Raw genomic sequence first — 17,522 nt, 5'->3', positions numbered from 1 at the left:
TACACTACAGTACTACACAGGTCAAATGTGGCGGGTCATACTCACACACACACATACAACTATGAAATTGGGTGTTTATAGTCTAATTAAATTGAAATGTTAATATTGATAAAAATTAAATGGATCCATTTTTCAATATAAAAAGATGCGAGAAGACGTCCTTTTCGTGGATCTCTGCATTTTTGCCAAAGAAAGATTCCAATTCATACACCAATAAAGTGTTAGAAACAAACATATCACATAACGTTTAAGTGCGTCAGCCAACCTGTATATTTGTATATTGTCTAGTGGCTGCAACTATTTTAACTTAGAATCATGTTACTTGAAAAATAAAAAAAAAACTCCTATTTTATTTACTCAATTATTCAATTACCATCTAATAATGTAATAGTAATGGTGATAACATAAAGATTATCATATCCCATCTTATTGGTTTAAAATAAACACATAAAAAAAAATAAAAAATAAAATCCTAACTCATCCTTCTAAGTTATAATTATCACATCCAAATATTATTAGAAATAGGTAACAATGTACACCATTTCATTGAAGTTTGAATTATGGAACTTTTTATAAGTGATAATTTGAACTGGACAATAATAATATTATTAATTTACAGAAAGTTACTAAAAGCTATAAGAGAGAATCTGGTTGCACGCATTTGATGGCTACGTTGGAGAAGAAGATGCAGACGTACACACCTGACAGGCCCAATAGCCTACACAACCCTCTGAACACACATTTAATTCACTCCACTTGCATTATTAAATCACCATTTGGCCCCACCCTTCATCTCATCTCGTTATTATATCGTATCACAATCACCAACTCTATCACGTGATACAATAAGTTCTCCTCTCCTCTTCTGACTCTTCTCTTCATGGCAAATTCGCAATGGCATTCACCTGTAATATTCTCCCAACTTCGACACCAAACTCTTCCGGGGACCCGTCTCACAAACTTTGTCGTTACTCCGGGGATCTTAACCCAGTAAATATCGCTTTCCTAGCTCTTATCCTCTGCTTCTCCGCCCCACGCTATTCCTTTCTCCTCACCCCTCGGATATCATCGATCTAAATCCAACAGCCATCGCTACACGACCACCGAGCCGTGGTGAACTACACAATCACAGCCCTCCTTCTGATCTTACTACGAGCTGAAGGACAGCTGTCAGCTCGAGATTCCTAGCCGGTTTAGTGGGCCCCTGTTTAACTGCACTTATGAAATAAGCGATGTTCCCTATCTCACAGCTTATCATCTATACAATAGCGTATCATTGATAGTCGAGTGTGCTTATCATCTCCCTTCCCTGTCGCCTCGCATATAAAATACTTCTATTTCTGCAAGTTCAAGTGTCCTATTTATAAATATATAAGCATAAACATAAATAAATAAATATGAATATATCTGTAGAGAGAGAAAGTGGCGTGTGTGAAGCGAGAGAGTGAGTATATAATAGGCCATTAGTTCCAAGAGAGAGAAAAGTCCAAATAGAAGCGAAGAGAGAGAAAGGTTTGGGGGTTTGGGGTTTGAGTTCTGGTGTGTGTTGGTGTTGGTGGTGCCTTTGTTGGGTTCCATATTCGGGGTCCCTTTCTTCCCATGTGTGGAGCTCTGCACGAAGGTGAGAGCTTCTCAAACTTTCTCTCTCTCTCTCTTTCAGTTTCCGAATCTGTTGCTTTAAACTTTAAAGTCTTTGTAGCTTTTTCCCGACGTAGTATTTTAATTTCGACTTTTTATTTTTTTGTTGGCTTGTTTTGTTTTTCCTTTTTGAACACTTTTATCAGCTGCATCTTGGATTCCCCTGTGAGATTAAAGCTGCTTTCCTTGTCTCCCTTTGATCCAAGAGTCAAATTGTTTTCTCTTTCATTTTCTCCCCCAAAACCTGATTTACACTATCTTCCTGCTTTTACTCCATAAATGCTTTTCTGTTGCTACTTGAATGATTTCATTCTCGGTCTGGATTTTAGTTTATTTTTTATACACTTTTTTTAGACTGTTTGTAGCTGGTAGGTATGGAATTTCTCTAAGCTTTTTCTTTGTAAATTATTATCTGTTCTTATTTTACAATATTTTGAGATAAAAATGGGATTTTTGTGGCAGATCTAGTTTAGAGTTGCTCATTTGGGTGCATATCTAATCGAAGGACGTGGCGGTTACGATGTCGTCCCTCAGTAGGGAGTTGGTGTTCCTGATCTTGCAGTTTCTGGACGAGGAAAAGTTCAAAGAGACTGTTCATAAGTGGGTTTTCTTGCATTATAGTTTCTTATTTGTTGTTGTTTTCGGTTATGTGCAATTTGTTTATTTTTTCACATTAATTGATTAATCTTTTTGTTTTTATGGGAAAAAAAGGCTTGAACAGGAGTCTGGGTTTTTCTTTAACATGAAGTATTTTGAGGATGAAGTGCACAATGGCAATTGGGATGAGGTTGAGAGGTATCTCTCTGGTTTCACTAAAGTAGATGATAATAGGTACTCTATGAAGATATTTTTCGAGATAAGGAAGCAGAAGTACCTGGAGGCATTGGATAAGTAAGTTCACTAAAGTTCACATTTGCATTCTGTTGACACAATAGAATGTGTATGTAACTTGAGCTGTTTTATGTTCTGTTAGGCATGATCGGTCCAAGGCTGTAGAGATATTGGTGAAGGATTTGAAGGTCTTTGCAACATTTAATGAAGAACTTTTTAAGGAAATCACACAGCTTTTGACATTGGAGAATTTCAGGTAAGAATATATATTTTTAGCTCTGGTTTTCGGGGTTAAACCTCTGTAAGATGATGCAGACATTGACTTTATGGTATCATAGGGAAAATGAACAATTGTCTAAATATGGCGATACGAAGTCTGCAAGAGCAATCATGTTGGTTGAGCTAAAAAAACTAATCGAAGCAAATCCTTTATTCCGTGACAAGTTGCAATTTCCCAACCTTAAAAACTCAAGGTTACGTACTCTCATCAATCAAAGGTAATTATCCGAAGTCCAATGTACTGGTTTGTCTATCAATGTTGAATAAGAACTAGAGCAGTGAGTTAACCTTAGAGTTCATGGAGCTGATGTCCCATATTCATATATCATATTTCTTTTTCCTTGGCTTATGCATGCATCATTGTATTTTTCTTTGCTATTAAATGATAAATCATTCTTTTGAAGTGAAGCTACCTCATATGCTTTGGCTCCGAAGAGTTTCTATATACAGCCGATTTGGTTATGTTGTTTTGTATTAATGGATAACTGGTTATGTTTTCTGTTTTCTTATTTCAAAAATAAAATCACAGCTTGAATTGGCAGCATCAACTTTGTAAGACTCCACGTCCAAATCCAGATATAAAAACACTTTTTGTGGATCACTCATGTGGACAACCCAACGGTGCAAGAGCTCCATCTCCTGCTAATAATCCACTACTAGGATCCTTGCCGAAGGCTGGAGGGTTTCCTCCTCTTGGTGCACATGGGGTGGGCTACTTTACTGATTTGGTTTCGTAGGCATTACATATTGTTATCTTTTGGTTCTTATTTTGGTGCTGGACTATTCTGTGGTTAATGTGTATAGCCTTTTCAACCTACTCCAGCACCTGTGCCAACACCCCTGGCTGGTTGGATGTCGAATCCTACCACTGTAGCACATGCTGCAGTTTCTGGAGGAGCCACTATAGGTCTTGGTACTGCTACAGGTCTTGGTGCACCATCAATCCCTGGTAATACATTTTCTTGCGGCCTGTTATTCTCGAGTTTGTAGTGGTTTTAACATCTAATTGGCTATGGTTCTAAATTCAATCTCTTACTTCTAACAAGTTTCATTGTCTTGTTTAAGCTGCTTTGAAGCACCCTAGGACCCCTCCAACTAATCCTTCTGTTGACTACCCATCTGGAGATTCAGATCATGTCTCTAAGAGAACAAGACCAATGGGAATGTCGGATGAGGTAATCTGATACCACTTAGGGAAAAAAAAATCACTAGTGGTCTTATAATTCTTATCTATACAAATTTTTACAACTCACATTTCTGGCATCAACTTTTCATCATGTTGTGCAGGTAAATCTTCCTGTCAATGTGTTGTCAGCCACGTTCCCAGGTCATGGTCATGGACAGGCTTTTAATGCACCAGATGACTTGCCAAAGACTGTTATGCGGACTCTGAACCAGGGTTCATCTCCTATGAGCATGGACTTCCATCCAGTTCAACAGACTATACTTCTTGGTCTGCTGCCTTTCTAAGACCTTTCAATAGTGTTTTTCACTTGAGTTAATTGTGTGTATTTGATGTTATTGTTCTCAGATAAACATAAGTTCTTCCTTCTTTTCATGCAATGTGTCAGTTGGTACAAATGTTGGGGACATTGCTTTGTGGGAAGTGGGTTCTAGGGAGCGGTTGGTCTTGAGGAATTTCAAAGTTTGGGATCTTAGTGCTTGTTCAATGCCTTTTCAGGTTCCCCTTTTCTCCTTTATACATGAATTTTTATACCAAGCCCGGCTACTTGTAACTTATAGTTACTGAAATAAAGCTATATATGTTCAATTCAGGCTGCTCTTGTCAAAGATCCAGGTGTTTCTGTCAACCGTGTGATTTGGAGTCCAGATGGTGCTTTATTCGGTAAGTTGAAAGTTTTTAAATTATTTGTTTAAGATATTCTCTAATGTATACTTTCTGAAGTCAGCGCAACCAATCATTAATATGACTTTGTTCAACAAACAGGAGTTGCTTACTCAAGGCACATTGTTCAGATATACTCTTATCATGGTGGCGATGAAGTACGGCAGCACCTGGAGGTAGACACAAACATTTGCATGCATACACATTGGAGAATTCTATCTTCTTACATTAGATTTTACTTATAACCATTTGTAATGCTTACTTTTGAATCCCTTTTGTAGATTGATGCTCATGTTGGTGGAGTAAATGACTTAGCATTTTCCCATCCAAATAAACAACTATGTGTGATAACTTGTGGTGATGATAAGACCATTAAGGTTGGTTTTTGTCAAAGCATGGACTTGGTTTTCTGAAGTGGAGATGACAACATATTTTGCTAACTAAGTTATTTAACTTTAGGTGTGGGATGCTGCTACGGGTGCAAAGCAGTATACCTTTGAAGGTCACGAGGCTCCAGTTTATTCTGTCTGCCCACATTATAAAGAAAACATTCAGGTAGAAGTCTAGATTCATATGTTTGGGGAAATTCACTCGAGTCTGTTTGTGCGATTCCTCTAGCTCCATTTGCAGACTAACTCGGTTTTTATGTTGTAGTTCATCTTTTCAACAGCATTAGATGGAAAGATAAAAGCATGGTTGTATGACAATTTGGGATCTCGTGTTGATTATGATGCTCCTGGTCGTTGGTGCACCACCATGGCCTATAGCGCTGATGGTACAAGGTCCATATTCTCAACCTTGGATTCTTATGTTGATCTCAATCTTTTTATATGGTTGAAAATTATAGTACGTGTTTTTTACATTCATTGTTTCTGCTCTGAATATATACTATAGGCTCTTTTCATGTGGGACAAGCAAGGATGGGGAATCGTCTATTGTTGAGTGGAATGAAAGCGAGGGAGCTGTTAAAAGGACCTATCAAGGATTTCGCAAACGATCTTTGGGTGTTGTACAATTTGATACAACCAAAAATCGATTTTTGGCTGCGGGTGATGATTTCTCCATTAAGTTCTGGGATATGGACAATATTCAGCTTTTGACACAAGTTGATGCTGATGGGGGTCTCCCTGTAAGTTTCATTATTTTATTTCAAATTGCAGAGCTGGTCTCTGCAAACACTAGTTGCTAATTATAACCTTATCTGAATTCTAGGCAAGTCCACGGATTCGTTTCAACAAGGATGGAGCTCTTTTAGCTGTCTCGGCAAATGAAAATGGAATTAAAATCTTAGCCAATGCAGATGGTATGCGCTTGTTGCGTTCATTAGAGAATTCTATGTATGATGCATCAAGAACGTCAGAAGCCATGGCAAAGGTAGACTTGTAGTCATTATACTTCAATTGGTTGTCATTAATAAGATATAGGCTAACATGAATTTTGTGGTTGTGGCAGCCTACAATAAATCCAATTTCCGCAGCTGCTGCCAGTAGTGCTGCACTTTCAGAAAGGGTCCCATCTGTGGTAGCTATGGCTGGAATGGTCTGTTTTTCTTGCAGCTCCTCTTTTGAAATTTATTTATTTATATTTTTGTAGATGAATATACAATTCTTATTTGTACCAGTGTGTATACTTTCTTCTGCCCCCTTCCCTTCAAAAGGGGAGTGGCATTTTACTGTAGTTCTTATGATGTATTTATTATCATTGCAAGTGTTTTGGTGTTAGTATTAATTTAAGTACCTGTGGATTTCAACTCATCAGAATGGAGATGCCCGAAACTTGGGAGATGTTAAACCTAGAATAAGTGAAGAATCCAATGATAAGTCAAAAATATGGAAGCTTACTGAAATCAGTGAACCATCTCAATGTAGATCCTTAAAGCTACCTGAGAATGTACGAGTAACTAAGGTATGTTGTTTACCTTAGGCATACAATATTGAAAGTTTAGTGAAACTTAGTTGTTTTATAAATCATTTTAATACCTGGATATCTTTCTCTTTCTTATAAAAGAAATTTTAGTATGAAGAGAAGAAAGGAAAATTAAAAGTAAAATAAACCTCACCTGCAATTTCCTGGATAAGTGCTACCTTTGGTGGATAATGTTAAGCCCTCCCTCTAGTTTCCTTCTTCTAACCCCCTTTACCCTCTTCAAACTAAGTAATCTGATAATCTCTATCCCTATTATGACAGATATCAAGGTTGATATACACTAATTCAGGCAATGCTATTCTGGCATTAGCTTCAAATGCCATTCATCTGCTTTGGAAGTGGCCGCGAAGTGACCGTAATTCTTCTGGCAAGGTGTGATAATATGTGAAGTTACTTATGCCAACTGATTACTTGTGATTTGGGGACTTGGGAATGAATACATGATGTTTACATTTCTTTGTGTAGGCCACTGCCAGTGTGCCACCTCAGCTATGGCAACCTTCAAGTGGCATCCTGATGACAAATGACATTGGTGATAGCAATACTGAGGATGCTGTTCCTTGCTTTGCTCTTTCTAAAAATGATTCTTATGTAATGTCAGCATCAGGGGGGAAGATTTCTCTGTTCAATATGATGACTTTTAAGGTGAGCTATAAGTCCTAGTCATCATCATTATTCAAGACTGTATTTGGCTTGTAACTGACCAATTTCAATCTTGCCCCAAGTGCAGACAATGACTACTTTCATGCCTCCACCACCTGCTGCAACCTTTCTTGCTTTCCATCCTCAGGATAACAATATCATTGCTATAGGCATGGATGATTCTTCAATTCAGATATATAATGTCCGTGTAGATGAGGTATGATTGCTGTTCATAAACTGTTTCTGCCAACTTATGATTTGTGTAATTTGGTGTTTATGCATAGCTTTCTTATTTGCAGGTTAAAAGTAAACTCAAAGGCCACACTAAAAGAATCACAGGTCTTGCTTTCTCTCATGTATTGAATGTCCTAGTTTCTTCTGGGGCAGATGCTCAGGTAATAGTCGTTAGATTTGCCTCCAGAATCTGTTTGATGATTAAGTTGCATTAAAGGAACTAGTTTTGGAGATCCAAATAGTTCTCATCAATTAATGGCCTACTTTGAGCTTGATGTTGGCAATGCAATTGTCATTAGTTGTCATACGGGAATTTATTCATCTAATGTGCAGATTTGTGTGTGGAATACTGATGGATGGGAGAAACAGAAGACTAGATTCTTGCAACTTCCTGCTGGAAGGACTCAACCAGTGCAGGCAGATACACGTGTACAGTTTCATCAGGATCAGATACGCTTCTTGGTTGTACATGAAACGCAGCTTGCAATTTATGAAGCAACGAAACTAGAATGTCTAAAGCAGGCAAATTCATTTAGCTGAGTTTTATATTTACTGCACATATTTTATTTATTTGGTCTTTTATCTGATAAATCATGCTAAATTTGCAGTGGTTTCCACAAAGTTCTGCTGCACCTATATCGCATGCAACTTTCTCATGCGATAGTCAGCTCATATACGCCAGCTTCTTAGATGCAACAGTCTGTGTGTTTAGTGCTTCAAACCTCAGATTACGCTGTCGAGTCAATCCTTCTGCATATCTTTCTGCAGGTGTCAGGTAATGCCTTGTTTGATGGATGTTGTATCTAAGTTTGCAAGACGTTTCTTTCCTTGCATTATTAATTTGTTTCTCAGTTATAATTTTGCAAATACAGAACATTTTATAGGTACAAATTTCATGTAGAATTGCTTAATTTATAATCGTTATTCATTCTCTATTGGAAGCAAGCAGCTTGATACTCTGCTTTGAAGTCCTTCAAAGTCCACAGTAGTTGTATTTCAACCTGTATCATCTGTTACCTCTTTTCAGCTATTCTGTTTTATGCTATAAAGACGATCTGATTGAGGTCGGTAACATTTTACTATTGTTGTCTGTGCCAGCAGTTCTAACGTACAACCGCTTGTAATCGCTGCACATCCACAAGAACCAAATCAATTTGCAGTTGGACTTTCGGACGGTGGAGTGCATGTGTTTGAGCCCCTTGAGTCTGAAGGAAAATGGGGCGTGCCTCCACCCATTGAGAATGGGTCAGCAAGCAATGCAGCAGCTGTCTCAGTTGGTGCTTCTTCAGAAGAAGCTGCCCAGAGATGATCCAAAGTAACAGCCAAAGACAAGTTTCTTTTACATACTTGGCTTGCTGGCCCTTTCAAGAAGCAACCCACTAGTTTATGTGCTGTATTTAAATGCAATTGCCAATACGTCTCAAATTCTTTTCTTTTCTTTAAGTTAAATGATGATATTTATAGATGTAGGATATGTTGAGTACTTCCGCCAAGTAACATTGGTTGGTCCATCTCCATCCTAACTTGTTCTTTTGTGTAGTCATGTTAAGTATAAACTACCGTCGCTTTCTAACTTGGCCAATCTTATCTTTATCTTCCTCATCGCCAACACTGATTTGATAATTTAGACATTGAATTATTGTATATTTACACTTGCAAATCCAGATGAATTACAATGGCGAGTCTAACAATAAGTCAACAAACATTGTAAAACGTACGTACAATCAGGATATAATAATCCTAAACTAGTCTTCAGGGCGAAAGCTTACGAGATTCGGGAGATATTTTGATTTAAGTTCCTTAACGTCATTTGCTGTCACCTCACATGACTCCATTGACAAAGACCTCAACTTGTGTAGTGTTTTCAGATGCTGCAGCCCATCACGCGTGATCCTCGAATTTGAAACATTCAAAGAAACCAAACTAGTAAGCCCTGAAAATAGAGGTGGAATTGCATGCATAATATGAGCACTAAAAATAGGACACTGATTACAGACCAAACAAGAACATGCTCATGATCATGTTTTTCTCAAACAGAACAATGTACCCGAAATTAAGTGGAGTGCAGTGTCTGTGAGGTTGGAGTTTTGTGATAAGTTCAAGAACATAAGAGACGAAAGATTTTTTATATTTTTCACACCATCATCGGTCAATCCTCCACCGCATATTTCCAGCGACTGCAAGCTCTTAAAGTCTGTTTTCCATATAAATTAAACAAAGTTAGTAAAGATATGATCCAAAATCCAAATAATTCAAGCGGGATACATTCAAAGTATCAAAATCACTCTGAGAAATTAAAACAGTTGTTACTTTTGAGGTAGTTTGTTCCAAAATCTGTGATCTGTACCCCAAACAAATCCAGGTCAGTAAGCCCGGACAAACCTGCATGAGCATGGATGATGGAGATTATTGGTAACAACAGAAAGAGAGATAAAAAGAAAAAGAAAATCATTGCATAGAAACGTACTTGCAAGGGTAGCGAGTCCATAATCAGTAACACGGCGAGCATCCAAATTGAGTGACTTGAGAGATGACAGTCCACACAATTCACTTATACCACTATCACTAATCATTGTGAATGACACATTTAGTTTCTCCAGACTAGACATTCCTATACCAACAAAATATAAAATGAATAAATAGAATATCACTATAAAAAGATGTTCACAGAATTCTACTTACTCTATGATATATAGCTCATGCATAGATAAATATATTATATGATCAGTTCAGGAAATAAACATGGCTGCATACTAAACCTGATAAATGTTGAAGTCCACTGCTTCCAATTTCTGTATCAGAGAGTTCCAGACATTTTAATTGCTGATGTCCTAAAATATATAAGCATTCAAATTATTGTAAATCCATTAAGCAAGGAGCGGATATGTGAATTTTCAATGACAAAACACATGCATGCAAAATAACCTAATAGATGCTTGGTGCATACTTCTAAGGCTTTTTGGATTTTCTTTCCTTAAGTTTGTGGCAAATTACCATCCAAAGCATATTTATGTAATAAATTCGAACATAAGTAATTAAGTACCTGCCAGGTGGACCAATCCATCATCATCAATTCTGCATGAATCAAGGTTCAAGCTCTTCAACTTTGTCAGTCCTGCTTGATAAAAAAGGGTACATAAATTGGTATTCAATTCAAACCTAGCAAATATGATGTTACTGAGTAGCACTGTATCGGAAATGTTATGCATACGAAATTAATACTCAATGACTGCAAGCAAGAATACAAGATTATGGGTCAAATTCCGCAATATTTCAACAATCATCACCTTTCAAGTGTCCTAGACATGGATTTGTTATTTCATTAAATCCCAAGTTTAACACTTCCAAATTTTCCAGTCCTGACAGATATAAAGAAAACAAACAAAAGAAGCCAATAATACAAACTTAGTATTCACAACCAAAAAGTGAAACCCAATAAGTATATATTGAGTAGCTAGCTGTACAAGTGACAAGTCTACAACTTACGTGAAAACATTTCACATCCATTGTTAGTAAAATTGCATCTACTGATATTCAAGTTCGAGAGGGCTGGAAGCTCTGGCAGAAAACAATCAACCACAATATTAACTTGTTGCTTGAATGATTCTTTAGTTAATCTTAAATCCAACAAAGAAAGTTCTGTAAAAAGTAACGTCAGTTGGTTCAACCTGAAACCTTCAATTTTTAAATGAATAAGAAGATACACCTAAAGCTCTTTGGCATAGATATTATCAAGATAAACTTATTCCTCCCCTCACAAAATAAATAAATAAATAAATAAGGTCTGTGAAGTGATTCAACCTGCAAGAGTATCCAAGCATGCAGCTGTTACAAAGCAGCCTTCCAAATTTAACAGAGCAAGATTTTGTAGCCCTGAAATGAGGCAAGGAAAGAAGATGAGCATGAAATTATCAAATTCATTTCTCTTAAATTGTTAATCAGAAACACTCATACACAAGACATTTGGATGCCATTAACACAATATCAGTGCATTGTGGAAACAAATCTAGTGGCTATATGTTGGAACAGTTCTACAATGCAATGCACAATACCTTTTAGAAAACGGATGCCAATATCTGTGACTTTACTGGAGGAAATCTCAAGACTTTTCAGGTTTGTAAGCTCTGCAGGTAAATTCAATGAAAAATCTGTTCTGTTACTCATCTCACCATGTATGCTTGTGCAGTGAATGTAATAATTAGAATATCAGTGACTTTGGCTCACATACGGAAGAATATGAAACCAACCTGATAGAGGTTTCATATCGACATCTATTATGCAATTACACCACTTCAGATTCAGAGATTCCAACTTGGTTAAACCTGAAAAGCATGGACCATATCCTTGAATTGTGATGTGCAAACAAAACTTTGAACTGTACAACATTATGGTAAGGTATGAAACTCACTAACTTAACAACATTAACAATAAAAGAATTGAACCTCAATTTTTCTCAATTAGAATAACAAAAATGCTATTTGCACACCAAAATCACATACTAAAATCAACCACCATGTATTTATATATAAATACATGTGTAGTTTAACTCATTTTTAATGTATATTTTGTATTCCAATGTATATTCTATCTTGGTGGCTAGTGGCTACACCTAGCATGGTTGTTATAATAACTCAAACAATTATGTTCATTTTTTTTCTTTCATCCAATGACAAATGACTTGAACCAAAGAGTAAAATGATATTATCTCCTTCATGTTTTCCCAAAGTTGAATATATGAAACGACCTTGAAGATGAACAAGGCCTCCATGAATCCCAGGACATCTCTCCAAATTCAAGTTGACCAAGTTAACTAGACCAGAAAGAGCACTCATTCCTTCAGCAGAAATTGCATGGTTTCTTCCAAAACTCAAACTCGTCAAGTTTGTCAGGCCTGCAAGAGTTTTATTATTGTCAGATGTAAACCTTGAGGGCATAAGAAGATTCTTATCCTTTATATGCAGATCAATAAAATTCAGAGCCACATAGATTGTAAGAATAGCATACCACAGATATAGAGCAGCCCATGATCTGAAATTAGGTCACAGAGATTAAGATTTAGAGAAATGATATGTTTAATTACCTTGTTGCAGATAGCTGAGTCCATAGTCAGTGAGTTGAGAGGCTGATAGATCCAGATGAAGCAGAGATGAACCTTGTGATGAGACGATATCCATCCAAGAATCATCCACAACATCAGCATCATATTCTCCCAAGTAAATATCCTGTCAAACAATAACATGATCATCCACAAGTACACAGTACACACAATTGTTGACCTAATAATAGCTAATACCTGGAGGGAGCAATGTCGAAAAGCTTGGAGGGAAGGGCGCGTGAGACGACGAGAGAAAAGTAGGTTGTTGAAAATTTGCTGAGTTAAATCCGGTGGGAGTTCAGAAAAGGTATGATATTGAAGTATGTCCTGTACAGGAAGGAAAGAATGAGTTAGTGATCACCAAAGAGAAACAAAACGATAATGGTGGAAGGTGGAAGGTGGAGGAGCACCTGGGTGGCTGCGTGGATGCACAAATTGAGAAGTGATGGACAGTGTTGGCCCTTTTGTGGATAAGAAGCCCAAGATTTGAACAATTTGGAGCTGCAAAGACGCTTGTGTGCATCTTCTCTACCAGAAACCACCATCGGATTCTGATTCTGATTCTGATTCTTAGCAGTTGACAGTTATGAGAAAGAATGGGGTCGAGTTTGGTATTATGGAAAAGGAGTTACCAAGTTGGAAGGGGATGGGAATGTGAATGGGACCCACGACATCAACATGAACACTTGACATCTCAATTCAAAATAAGTAGTAACTTGTAACGGAATGCATTCATGAATAAGAAAAATATCAGTGACAGTGACAGGAGCCAGTTAAAGTTACGTATTTATCTTCCTTATTATTATTTTATGAAAAAATCTAGGGATCCGACAACTTTTGTGTTTTGTGACGAACACCTAATAAAAAAATGAGTAATTTCTCATCGTTAGATGTAATTCTATACCATTAAAAATATTATTGATAGTCAATTGATAATTATAAAACAAAAAAAATTACTATCTCTAACACTTCTCTTATATGTTTCTGTTATTAATATACGTGATTCTTTTATAGAAAAATATAGGTAACCAATAATATTTTTGAACAATATATGAACAATGTGAATTAATAGGATTAAAAGAGTAAATTAATCTTAAATTTAATTAGTAGTATTAAATTAGGATGTAATGTATTTTTATTTAATTAGTAATTATTCATGTTGTTCAAAATGATCATTGTTTACCTAGCATTCTCCTTTTTTTTATTAATATACGTGATTTTTCGTTAACGCAAAACTGTCAAAAGTCAAATGGGCCAATTTATTTTGGGCCCAACAGCCAAGCCTTCAAGCAGTGCCAAAAGCCCAAAAGTATGGCGGCAAAAAAAAAACTATGGCGGTTTGTTACGCATTTTCCCTGTTTCAGCAGTTGGTGCCTTGCAGTTCCACTACTCTCTTCTCGAATTGAGTAGTAAAGTTCGTATTTGGTATCGAAGATGATGGAAGAAGATGATGATTACGTGGAGTACGTGCCGGTGGCGAAGCGCAGGGCCATGCAAGCACAGAACATCCTTCAACAAAAAGGGAAGTACTTTGTTTCTTCTTCCTCCTCCTCCTTCGTTGGCGATGATGCGAGCGAAGCGAAACCGAGCCTTCTGGTTAAGGCTTCGCAGCTGAAAAAGGAACAGCCGGAGATCAGTGCTACGGAGCAGATTCTTCAACAAGAGCAGGAGATGCTCGACAATTTGCCTGACAGAAAAACCCTTTTGTCCGTTCGTGAATTGGCGAAGGGAATCACTTACTCTGAGCCTCTGCCAACTGGGTGGAAACCACCTCTGCGCCTGAGAACCATGCCCAAAAGGGAAACTGATTTGATCCGGAAACAGTGGCATATCATTGTTGACGGTGAAGATGTCCCTTGCCCTGTTAAGAATTTCAAGGACATGAGGTTCCCTGATCCCATCTTAAACAAGCTCAGAGCAAAAGGGATACTTCAACCGACTTTCAGGTGCAGGGCCTTCCTGTCATTCTATCAGGAAGAGATATGATTGGCATTGCTTTCACCGGCTCTGGCAAGACTCTTGTCTTTGTGCTTCCAATGATCATGCTGGCATTGCAGGAGGAGATTATGATGCCGGTTGTTCCCGGAGAAGGCCCTTTTGGATTGGTTGTTTGCCCATCTAGGGAACTTGCAAGGCAGACTTATGAAGTTGTTGAGCAGTTCTTGAAGCCTTTGAGGGAAGCCGGTTATCCGGAGCTGAGGCCGTTGCTTTGTATTGGTGGGATGGACATGAGATCACAGGTGGATGTTGTGAAGAAGGGTGTTCATATTGTTGTTGCCACTCCTGGAAGATTGAAGGATTTGCTGGCAAAGAAGAAGATGAATCTTGACAGTTGTAGGTACTTGACACTGGATGAGGCTGATAGGTTGGTGGATTTGGGGTTTGAGGATGACATTAGAGAAGTCTTTGATCACTTCAAAGCTCAGAGGCAGACCCTTCTGTTCTCTGCCACCATGCCAACCAAAATCCAGAACTTCTCAAGAAGCGCTTTGGTGAAGCCAGTTATAGTGAATGTGGGAAGGGCAGGGGCTGCAAATCTTGATGTGATTCAGGAGGTAGAGTATGTCAAGCAAGAGGCCAAAATAGTGTATCTCCTTGAGTGCCTCCAGAAAACCCCACCACCTGTTTTGGTGTTCTGCGAAAACAAGGCTGATGTGGATGACATTCATGAATATCTTCTAATGAAAGGAGTGGAGGCAGTCGCGGTTCATGGAGGCAAGGATCAAGAAGAGCGAGAGTATGCCATTGCGGCCTTTAAGTCTGGAAAGAAAGATGTGTTGGTTGCAACTGATATCGCGTCGAAGGGTCTGGATTTTCCTGATATTCAGCATGTCATCAATTATGACATGCCGGCTGAAATCGAGAATTATGTGCATAGAATTGGAAGGACTGGAAGATGTGGCAAGACTGGCATAGCAACCACTTTCATAAACAAGAACCAAAGTGAGACAACACTGCTTGATCTGAAACACCTCCTGCAAGAAGCTAAGCAGAGGATTCCTCCAGTTTTGGCAGATTTGATTGATCCCACAGAAGAAAATGATGAGATTACTGGCAAAACTGGTGTCAAGGGATGTGCATATTGTGGCGGTCTTGGTCATCGCATCCGTGATTGTCCTAAATTTGAGCATCAGAAGAGCATGGCGATTGCTAATACTAGGAAGGATTATTTTGGATCTGGTGGCTACAGGGGAGAAATTTGAAGGGTGTTACAATTCTACAGCTAGTTTTTAAACTTTAGTAAGTAGGATATAGTTTATAGCTTCTGTTTGATCCGTTTATGTAATCTAGGATGATCCGAACGTACACAAACATATTCAGTTAAGTCGTTCAGGGAACTGTTAGTGTATGCATTTCCAGATCGTGTATGCCATAAGCCCATAACAGAAGACTTGCTCATGTAACTATCGAAAAAGTTAACAAGTTTTGTTTTGATTCTGGAATGGCTCACAATGTCTTAAATCAACTTCTTAATCAATCAGCTTCACTTCTTCACCTTATAGCCTGCTACAAAATATCTTCTTTCCCACGTTCAATCATTAAGGAGCTTGAAATTAATCTCTTATTCACTAATCACTTGCTTTGTTCGGATTCCACATGTACTAGCAACTTAGGATGGTAATTAGACATTAGAGTAGCATACTAGCATAACCGATCTGAGCATTGAACATAATAAGGTATGTGTATGCGGCCCAATATAGAAGTGGAAGCACTACTATCGAAGCGTGCTGAATGGCAGACTTCGACTATGATTTCAAACCATAGCTTATTATGAATAAATGTTCGAGTTATGGTATATGTACACCAAAGTCAGCCACCAGTATAAAATATATGTTGGAGTACAATTCGACTTTGATCGTTATGGACTGGTACCGCGATCTAGTCCTAGGCAGGCAGACCTTATTTTAACAGCGGGCACAGTAACTATGAAAATGGCTCCTTCACATATTAAAAATAAATTAAACCACATATGTATTTATATACAAATACATTGGTGTTTAATTTTAGTGGCTAATTTTGATGTACAAATAGTATTTCTCTAAATATTTTTATGACAATCTTTTTTTTGAATTAGAGTGGTTTTATTTATGCATGTTTGTACGAGGTGCACTTCATCTTGCATGGCACTTCATCTTGCATGGTTATGTTTAGAATCTTTAAGAATCAAAATTCTCCATGTAACAGTTTTTCCATTTCACTTTAAGATAGTACTAGAAGATCAACATAAATTGTGTAAGTCATAACATTAAAAGTTCAAACATGTTGAAGTGAAAAATTTGTTTCTTGGTTAGGGTGGGATTTGCTTTGATTTTGGTCTGATTTTGCTTTGGTTTTCACCTTTTTCTTTTTGCTCAAGGAACTTCAATTCTTTTTTTTTTGTTTCCCATGGTATCCCACAATCCGGCAGGTCAATGACTAAACCGTCGCAGTAGTGAGCTCCATTTAAGAGTTTGCCGCTGGCCAATAGGTTGCTGCATGCACAAGGCGGAATTCGAACCCCCGACACTTACTTAAAAGGACTAGTGAACTAACTATTAGACCAACCCAACTTGGTTAACTTCAATTCTATCTCTTGGGCAGTGGCAAAACAAAAACAAACCTCAGTGTAAAACGCCAGATTTCAAGCAAGAAAGTAAAGTTAAGGCCCAATTTATCTGACCAAAATAAGGCCTTAATTGGAAGATGAGATACACTAAAGTTTTACATTGTGATTTGTGACCAAGAAAATAAAAATAAAATGAAATAAGAAGATTTTCATTGTCACATCATATACTAAATTCAGTGAACTGAAGAATATATAATTACCCGGACGAAAAAAACAAAGAATATGTAATTACATGCTATTTACTACGGGTTCAGGTTTATCCAATTCAGGGCTTCACCTTAGACTTAATAAGAGAGAGATGCCTTGTATTCGTTTATGAGGGTTTTAAATATGAGTCATACACACACAAATCAGCACAAAAGTATATATTTTTATTGTCGACTTATCCTTAAAGGATAATCTTTCATTTGTTTAAAAGTCCTCTA

At 37.5% G+C, this 17,522-nt stretch overlaps 2 protein-coding genes and 1 pseudogene across 10 annotated transcripts; 2 read left to right on the top strand and 1 right to left on the bottom strand.

The window, feature by feature from the left end:
• The first annotated feature begins 1,350 nt into the window (after positions 1-1,350).
• Positions 1,351-8,978, top strand: LOC112703773 (topless-related protein 1). Of its 8 annotated transcripts, none has more exons than XM_072200010.1 (27): positions 1,355-1,621; positions 1,785-2,010; positions 2,101-2,238; positions 2,350-2,529; positions 2,612-2,725; positions 2,808-2,966; positions 3,278-3,455; positions 3,553-3,697; positions 3,814-3,923; positions 4,036-4,201; positions 4,320-4,429; positions 4,525-4,594; positions 4,697-4,770; positions 4,876-4,971; positions 5,054-5,149; positions 5,249-5,376; positions 5,489-5,723; positions 5,807-5,968; positions 6,047-6,133; positions 6,353-6,499; positions 6,782-6,892; positions 6,986-7,165; positions 7,251-7,379; positions 7,462-7,557; positions 7,730-7,918; positions 8,005-8,171; positions 8,498-8,978. In XM_072200010.1, the coding sequence occupies exons 3-27, from the start codon at positions 2,159-2,161 to the stop codon at positions 8,703-8,705; spliced, it is 3,417 nt and encodes a 1,138-aa protein (XP_072056111.1). In that variant the 5' UTR covers positions 1,355-1,621; positions 1,785-2,010; positions 2,101-2,158; the 3' UTR covers positions 8,706-8,978. The 8 variants fall into 8 exon arrangements, with proteins under 8 accessions (XP_025611153.1, XP_025611151.1, XP_072056111.1 ...); XM_072200007.1 differs by having other exon boundaries at positions 8,495-8,978; XM_025755368.3 differs by lacking the exon at positions 1,785-2,010 and having other exon boundaries at positions 1,351-1,621.
• Positions 8,979-9,011: 33 nt separating this feature from the next.
• On the bottom strand, positions 9,012-13,201 carry LOC112703777 (uncharacterized). Of its 2 annotated transcripts, XM_025755372.3 has the most exons (15): positions 12,902-13,201; positions 12,690-12,818; positions 12,477-12,618; positions 12,141-12,287; positions 11,644-11,718; positions 11,449-11,520; positions 11,198-11,269; positions 10,883-10,954; positions 10,684-10,755; positions 10,440-10,511; positions 10,156-10,227; positions 9,864-10,007; positions 9,707-9,778; positions 9,444-9,590; positions 9,012-9,329 (listed from the first exon to the last, which is right to left on the bottom strand). In XM_025755372.3, the coding sequence occupies exons 1-15, from the start codon at positions 13,034-13,036 to the stop codon at positions 9,142-9,144; spliced, it is 1,611 nt and encodes a 536-aa protein (XP_025611157.1). In that variant the 5' UTR covers positions 13,037-13,201; the 3' UTR covers positions 9,012-9,141. The 2 variants fall into 2 exon arrangements, with proteins under 2 accessions (XP_025611157.1, XP_025611158.1); XM_025755373.3 differs by lacking the exon at positions 11,449-11,520 and having other exon boundaries at positions 12,902-13,196.
• A 632-nt stretch (positions 13,202-13,833) lies between these two features.
• On the top strand, positions 13,834-15,929 carry LOC112703776 (DEAD-box ATP-dependent RNA helicase 35-like; annotated as a pseudogene).
• The last annotated feature ends 1,593 nt before the right edge of the window (positions 15,930-17,522 follow it).

The sequence above is a fragment of the Arachis hypogaea genome, chromosome 7 (assembly GCF_003086295.3).
Source record: "Arachis hypogaea cultivar Tifrunner chromosome 7, arahy.Tifrunner.gnm2.J5K5, whole genome shotgun sequence".
Lineage (NCBI taxonomy): Eukaryota > Viridiplantae > Streptophyta > Magnoliopsida > Fabales > Fabaceae > Arachis > Arachis hypogaea.
The sequence above is the reverse complement of the archived record's forward strand: the minus strand, read 5'-3'. Positions and strand labels throughout refer to the sequence as shown.

Bases quoted from the DNA above. Each gene is read 5' to 3' on its own strand.
- LOC112703773 (XM_025755366.3), top strand. From the start codon at position 2,159: ATGTCGTCCCTCAGTAGGGAGTTGGTGTTCCTGATCTTGCAGTTTCTG. The intron at 2,530-2,611 runs GTAAGTTCACTA...ATGTTCTGTTAG, and splicing joins TACCTGGAGGCATTGGATAA to GCATGATCGGTCCAAGGCTG. The intron at 2,726-2,807 runs GTAAGAATATAT...ATGGTATCATAG, and splicing joins TTGACATTGGAGAATTTCAG to GGAAAATGAACAATTGTCTA.
- LOC112703777 (XM_025755372.3), bottom strand. From the start codon at position 13,036: ATGGTGGTTTCTGGTAGAGAAGATGCACACAAGCGTCTTTGCAGCTCC. The intron at 11,719-12,140 runs GTCGTTTCATAT...CATGCTTTTCAG, and splicing joins AGGCCTTGTTCATCTTCAAG to GTTTAACCAAGTTGGAATCT. The intron at 10,955-11,197 runs GTTGAATCACTT...GTTTTCTGCCAG, and splicing joins ATGCTTGGATACTCTTGCAG to AGCTTCCAGCCCTCTCGAAC.